The sequence below is a fragment of the Hippopotamus amphibius genome, chromosome 2, assembly GCF_030028045.1.
Source record: "Hippopotamus amphibius kiboko isolate mHipAmp2 chromosome 2, mHipAmp2.hap2, whole genome shotgun sequence".
In the NCBI taxonomy this organism is placed as follows: Eukaryota; Metazoa; Chordata; class Mammalia; order Artiodactyla; family Hippopotamidae; genus Hippopotamus; species Hippopotamus amphibius.
Window position 1 is genome coordinate 101,603,949 of NC_080187.1, and position 7,053 is coordinate 101,611,001.

At 44.1% G+C, this 7,053-nt stretch overlaps 1 protein-coding gene across 1 annotated transcript; it reads right to left on the reverse strand.

The window, feature by feature from the left end:
- Window positions 1-257: 257 nt before the first annotated feature.
- TMEM252 (transmembrane protein 252) lies at window positions 258-4,535 on the reverse strand. The gene is made up of 2 exons (XM_057724618.1): window positions 4,219-4,535; window positions 258-1,053 (listed from the first exon to the last, which is right to left on the reverse strand). The coding sequence occupies exons 1-2, from the start codon at window positions 4,494-4,496 to the stop codon at window positions 816-818; spliced, it is 516 nt and encodes a 171-aa protein (XP_057580601.1). The 5' UTR covers window positions 4,497-4,535; the 3' UTR covers window positions 258-815.
- Between the last annotated feature and the right edge of the window lie 2,518 nt (window positions 4,536-7,053).

Below are 7,053 nucleotides of genomic sequence, written 5' to 3' on the forward strand. Positions count from 1 at the left end.
AAATTCCTTTTTCCTGAATCCTGTGTATTGTGAATTTTTAAGTATTCTCTTTATTCAACTTGAGTCTCTAAGAAATCTTGTCATATATGCTTGTACAACCATCCTGTTCTTAAAATACTCATTTAAGATTTTGTGCTTGAACCATTTTGAAAGCAAATATTGAAGTCGTTTTCCTTTCACATAGAGATAAAACACACACACACACACACACACACACACACACACGCTGAAAACAAAGTCATACAAAATACCAGTCATGGGTCCCAGGGGCGAATCTCTTACAATGTGAATTACTGTGTCACTCTGGTAATACAATAAATGAGGGTAACTATGAAACAAGCCAGAAGAACCCACAATTTAAACAGTAATGACTCTTCACTGCCAGCATGCTTTCCCTTTGTGATTATAGGTAATGTAGTACATGAAGGCACGTAGTGTCCAAGCAGCATCTCTTCCTCCCTATTAAGGGTTGAGGTGATGGGAGAGGAGTTGAGGGAAAGCAGAAAGGCCCTCTATGGAGCAGAGCTCTCACAACAACACTTTTGCAGTCTAAAAGCTCACCTGGGTTGGGTTTAGTGCAAATCCTTTGAAATGTTTGCCTGGTGCCAACCACCCCCTTCCAAGGCCCCCACTCTGCCCTTGTAGGCCAAGCACATGTGTGGAATTGCACTGCGGTCACACACAGCATCCCCTCTGCGAGCGCTCAACGTGGGGTCAGCGGTGTGGCCTTTCCTGCCACAGTGCCTGCCTGCGTTTATTATTAGCAGGTACATCCCATGAGGGTGCGTCATGAGGGCTGGAGAGCGTGCCCTGCTTCAGCACTCTCGGCTTTGCCTTTCAGCATCCTGCAGCGGCGTTGCTGCCATCACTCTGTCTGCTACACACTCGTCATAGGATGGTGGGACCTCCGGGTGGGCATCGCCGTCATCCTCAAATTCGAGGCCCAGCTCTGTATACGGAGGTGGAGGAACACCTGAGGTCTCTCGTTCTGCAGGACAAGCTTGCTTTTCAGCATCAAGACTCTCTTCATACGCAGGAGGATAAAAATCTGGCCTGGGGGACAAAACGCCACAAACATGCATGTGTTATTTCAGTGGTTAATGCCAAAGAGGCATATGTCTGCCTCTCTTAAATCACATTGTGTGAAGTTAAACTGTTAAGAAACATTGATTTTGAAACAGATGTTCTTCTTCCCTGGCATCACCAGTTTTTTTTAAAATGTGCTACTCTTCCAGCAAAACCCTCTTTATCAGCCATGGGATGTGTGCCTCAATAGTCTTATTTTTCCATTGGGTTATTCCAAACTATTCCCCCTCTCTTACTCATTGGAACTGGGGACTTTCAGTGGGAGGTCCTTATCGAGGGTAGGGCACAGGGTCCTTGACTGTGGAGCACCTCTCTATCCAGATATTTAGTTCACTCACATCCTTATCCCCACTCACACACATCATCTTGTACTCAATTGCACTCACTGTCTCAGATCCTCACAGCCAACAAAGTGACGAATGAAAACCAGCTCCATGAAGATTCTGGAACTAAATCAGATGCTTCTCTCTTTCCTATCACTCTTTCAAGCAGCTAGTCCTCTCCCTCACCACCCCGCCCCGCCCCGCCATACTCACTTCTCAAACTATTTCGACGGACAACTTTATGTAGATTTCAGTGGTGGCCCTTTCCATGCCAACAGGCCAATGGCTAAAGGAGCCGTTCATGCCAGGTTGTACTCATTGGTAATCTTGCCTAGTGTTGCTAATTGCTAAATCCTCTGGATTCTGCATCATGAATGGGATCGGGGGTGGCACAGTGGTGAAGAAGAGAGAGAGGGTGAGCTTGATTGAGTTGCGTATTTATAGAGCGAATCCTTCCAGTGCCTACAGGGAGTGTTTGTGGTGTGTAACCACAACAGAACAGGGACTGCCATTTGTAGCCACAGCTCTGTTCCAAATGTTACCAGGCCCAAAGCCAAAGAGCTGAAGGAGCTCTACTGTACAGCACAAATCTCAGCCTTCGCTCAGAATAGCCAAGGCTGTGTCATGGGGCACATGTGTAAAGGCGTTGAAGACAGAAAGGTGAGCTGTTCCCTGGAGAAATCAAATCACAGAGGATCCAGGATGACTGTCGCCTGCCCCCACATCCCATCCACTTCTCCCAGCCCCCACCCTCCCCACACCACTTCACATTCTCAATGTCCCGAATTCCACCATTGCAGACCACTCTGCTTTGAAATCTCAACCCGGGTACCCATTTGGAATGCAAATCCTTCTGAGAAATGTAACTTACCATTTACTGACTTACTAGCCATTCTGAGTGGGTTGGACATCTATTAGACGCAGCAGAAAGAGGCAGTAAAATGGGGGTATAATACCATAGTTTATTTTAAAGTATTTCAGCACAGATAGTACAATGTTATGTGTGTGTTAGTAAATTTAAGCTACATCCTGAAGGCAATCAGTTACTCTTATCAGGAATTCACGCTCTGGAGGCAATCATCTAACATTTATACCAAACCCCCCCCCCAAAAAAACAAAAACAAAAACAAAAAAAAAAGGAAGGAAGAAAACCATCACTCTAGAAGCATCTTCTACAATCACTTCAATTATCTTCAATTTTTTTATCAAACCCAGAGACTTTGTAGTTAGTATAATAAACATTGCAAATGGGTTTTTGTCATTGTAATTAGTATCTTATTAACTAGCATAATCATGTCAAAAACGACTGTCATGGATCGGATCACTTATATTCAAGATACTAAAATATAATATTGTAGACGAAGAGGACAAAAGAATTTATGGAGTCTCGCAGCCTGTACCTTAAGGATGATGCCTGGGGTTTTATCCCTAAATGATTCTGTGCTCAGACAAAAATTAGGATAGTTTTCAGTTAACTTTACACTAACTATAAGGTTAACCGAAAAATTTTTTATTGTGGTAAAGTACATATAACATAAAACTTACCACTTTAGCTATTTTAAGTGCACAGTTCAATGGCATTAAATACATTCACATTACTTTGCAACCATCACCCTTATCCACCTTCAGAACTTGTCCATCATCCCAAACTGAAACTCTGTACTCATTAAACAGTAACTCCCCATTCCCTTCTCCCTCCAGCACCTGGTAACCACTGTTCTACATTCTGCCTATGAATTTGACGGCTCTAGGTAACTCATATAAGTGGAATCACATAGTATTTGTCTTTTGGGCTTATTTAGGGCCTATTTCACTTAGCATAATGTCTTTAAGGTTCATCCATGTTATAGCTTCATCAGTATTTCCTTTCTTCTTAAGGATGGATAATATTCCATCCTTTGTATGTACCATATTTTGTTTACCCATTCATCCACTGATGGATATATGGGTTGTTTCCACCTCTTGGCTATTGTGAAGGATGCTGCTATGAATATTAGTGTACAAATATCTGTTCAAGTCCCTGCTTTCAATTCTTTTGTCTGTGTACCCAGAACTGGAATTGCTAGATCAAATGGTAATTCTATATTTAATGTTGTGAGGATCCTCCATCCCATTTTCCAGAGCAGCTGCACTATTTTACATTCCCACCAGCAGTGCACAAGCTCTCCAGTTTCTCCACATCCTTGCTAACCTTGTTGTTTTTGCTTTTTTGATAACAGCCATCCCAATGGATATGAGGTGGTAAGGTTAACCAAATATTACCTCTGGAATATGGGTGCCTTGTCTCAGGGAAATCTATCGTGCAAGGTGTGATCAGAACACCTAAGAGTACAGAAAGCTGGGACTTCACTGAACTCATGAAGATATTACAGAGCTGATTTTATGCTTGCTTGCTTGCTTATTTGTTGTGTGACAGAATTTGGTCTGGGACTTGCTCTCCTTATAACCCGGTAGTCAGGTTATGAGAAATAACTAACCATCACCTGCCTCTAAGGACTGCTCCCGTGCTACAACAAAAGCAAATGAGTTTGGCCCTTTATGGCTTAGGTGGGTTTCTCAGTGGTGATGGGAGAGGGGTGGTTATTCTCTGAGATAAACTCCCTCTACTTCATAGTTTTCCCCAGAGGCAGCACTGTTCTTCCTAATGACTAATCCCAGAGTAATGCCCTGACAATAAAGCTTCAGTTGTAGACACATATAGCCCCATGGGATGTGTGAGTTGCTCCCCAGTGGGTAAGAAGTCATTGACCTTTTCCAGAACGCAGCCCCGCCTCAGCCCTCCCCAGTCCTCCGGCTTCTCAGCACGTACCTGTCCACTGTGGCCAGGGGCAGGGCCCCCTGAGCACGGAACTGTCTGAGCACATGGTTGAACACCCCTTTGCTTTGACTGGCCTGGCGGTAGGTGCTCCAGAAAATCCCACTCAGAAGGATCACAAACCCCAGAGGCAGAAGCAAATAGGCCAGGATCAGGTTCCCCTGGCAGCTGAACTGGGAGCCCGAGGAAATGAAGACGGCCCCCAGGCAGATCATCAGGAAGCCCATCAGGAGGGCAAAGGCACAGAGCACTAGACAGGTTCTGTTCTGCATCCCTGCTCCTTTGGAACCCAGCTCCCTGATCCTGCCACTCCCCTGCTTCCCCTGCTCAGAGAGAATGCTCTCATTAGCCAGCTTACAGCTTTATACGCTCTGGGACCAACTGGCCTTTGGACAATTAAATGAAGCAGGCACTTAGAAGCTATTCATTAACCATTGAAAGTAACTGTAATATCCTTAGACGATTAACCTAAAAACACAGCACTGTGTACTGCGGGAAGGAATGGCATAGCTGTCTTGCTCTTCTGAGCTGGATGGGACCCTAGGCTGACCCTGTTATTTGAGGGAAGGTCTCCCATCCTTTGATTCAAAGGATCTCTTGATTTCCATGGCAGGTGATTCCAAACTAATGCTAGAGAAATTAGCATCCCTTGCTGAGCTCATTTCTTTGTGCTTTGGCAGGGAGTCCTTTCCTAATTGCTTCTTCCTTTTTCTATTCTAAAAAGATATTTTTGAAGGCTCTTGCCAAATTTGTCTTGCTTCTATCAATGAATCTCCCTTTATTGCCCTCACACTGTGATGTTGGAAAGATTCCAAGAGAAAAAGCCCAGGGGTAAACTCCCTGATTCAAAGAGGAGCATCAGCAGGAAAGGGGAGAGAGTGCTGGTGAGAAGGCTTGTAATAGACGGAGCTTCAGGAATGTGAGCGGATTTCTGAGGATGGCTGTACATGGTCATGATCTGGTGACTTCCGCTCTGATTCTGATTTTATATCTTTCCCATTGTCGGGGCCCTAATGTTGAAATCCTGGCGTCATTTCTGGTTAATTCATAGGTGTCAGATAAAAATTTTTTTGCTTATTGTTCATACCATACTTGGCTCACTAGAAATATTTAAACCAGATCTCACCCTTCCTGCTCTCGAAAAGGCCACAGGTATTTGATAAAAGAGCATTCCCTAAACATGCGGGGTGCGTTTCCACCTCCATGCAAAACAAATACCTATGAAAAATGCTGCCTGTTCAATCCTTACCATCCCCTCAACACATCTTAGGGTTTCACAGAGCGCCTAGCATATTAAAGGCTCTGAAGAGTCCTGCAGTTTTTTCCCTCATAAAATACATATTAAATGAAATTTGTTTTGATAGATGCTGCTCCCCGTCCTCTCCCCTGTACCATTGCTCTATATAGCGCTGCCTTCAAAAATCTTTCCAGAACCAGCCTTCTGTTTTCTCTCCGGGATGTATTTCTTCCATCTTGTCTGTCTTTGGTTTAGACACTCTATTCAAGATCTTGTTCATGCCCTGATTCCTTCCTTTTTCATTTGATGCTTTGGCATGTCTCTTCCAAAAGTCTCCTCCCAGAGGGATTCTGGGTCACTTTTGTCCCGAGAGATTATCTTCAGTTCCTCTTTGATACTCCTCTATTCCACTACTGCGTTACTATTATTTTCCATTTACTTTCCTAATGGAAGAAGCAATTCTTTGTGCAGTGCCCTGTAGAAGTTTCATGTACACCCTTTAACCTCATACCCACCATGTCCTCAGCTCTACCTTCATGTTATGGACTAGGAGAGAGAGAGAAAGACACTGGATAAAAAAAGATATATGGTCCTTCCTCATTTCACTTCCTAACCTCTATCTTTATTAGCTTCAATTCTTATCCTCAACTATTTTCATCTTCTAGTCTTGATCTTATTCTTGTAATCTTAAAGCAACCCCTTCACCCTTCTTCTCCAATTTTTTTTGTCATATTCAAAGTTTTAATCAAATATATGTTTATTTCCAGCATCTAACATGCCAACATATTTGTTATTAACATAAAGAATGTTGTCCATCTCTCAGTGTGCAATTCTTTGAGCACTTTCAGTTAAACTTACACGGGAGTTCTTGGATCCAGTTGGTCTTGAGGTTGACAGATTTCTAAGATGACCCCTGAATGTCCCTCCCTCCTGGTATTCGCGTCCTCTTGAGTGTGGGCTGGACTAATGACCTGACTCCAACCAACAGACTATGGCAAAGGTGATGGGATGGCATGTCCATGATTAGGTTACAAAAGATCGTGACTTCTGTCTTGCTAGCAGACCCTCTCTATCGCCCTCGTGGCTTGCAGTCTTTGAAGAAGGAAGCCGCCATATTGGAGAAGTCCATATGACAAGGCAGCTTCTGGCCAACAGTCAGTGAAGAACTGAGGCCCTTAGTCCCCCAGCCAGGGAGGAACTGCATCCTGCCAACGACATGAAAGCCTTGCCTAGTTAAGCCTTGAGATGACCAGACCCTAAGCAATACCTTGATTGAGAAACCCTAAAGCTGAGGACCCAGCTGAGTCATGGCCAAATTCCAGACCCACAGAAACTGTGAGATGATAAGTGTGTGTTCTTTTAAGCTGCTAAGTTTTGGGGCAATTTGTTAGGCAGCAATAGGTAACGAAAACAGTTCTTCAGGACTTGGAGCCCAGAGGAGACAATCAGTGTTACGTGTTTAGCCAGGACGGAGCACACAGCGAGGGCCCTATCAAAGTCAGCTACAGTCATCCTCCCCATCCGTCACTGTCATCACTGCTGTCATTCTAAACAGCTGGGGAAGACCCAGGATTTCCAACTGAAAGGTGTGC

What these genes read in the sequence shown, in the direction of transcription:
- TMEM252 (XM_057724618.1), bottom strand. Translation starts at nt 4,496, where the DNA reads ATGCAGAACAGAACCTGTCTAGTGCTCTGTGCCTTTGCCCTCCTGATG. An exon ending in CCCCTGGCCACAGTGGACAG is followed by an intron (nt 1,054 to 4,218) that starts GTACGTGCTGAG and finishes TTTGTCCCCCAG; the next exon opens with GCCAGATTTTTATCCTCCTG.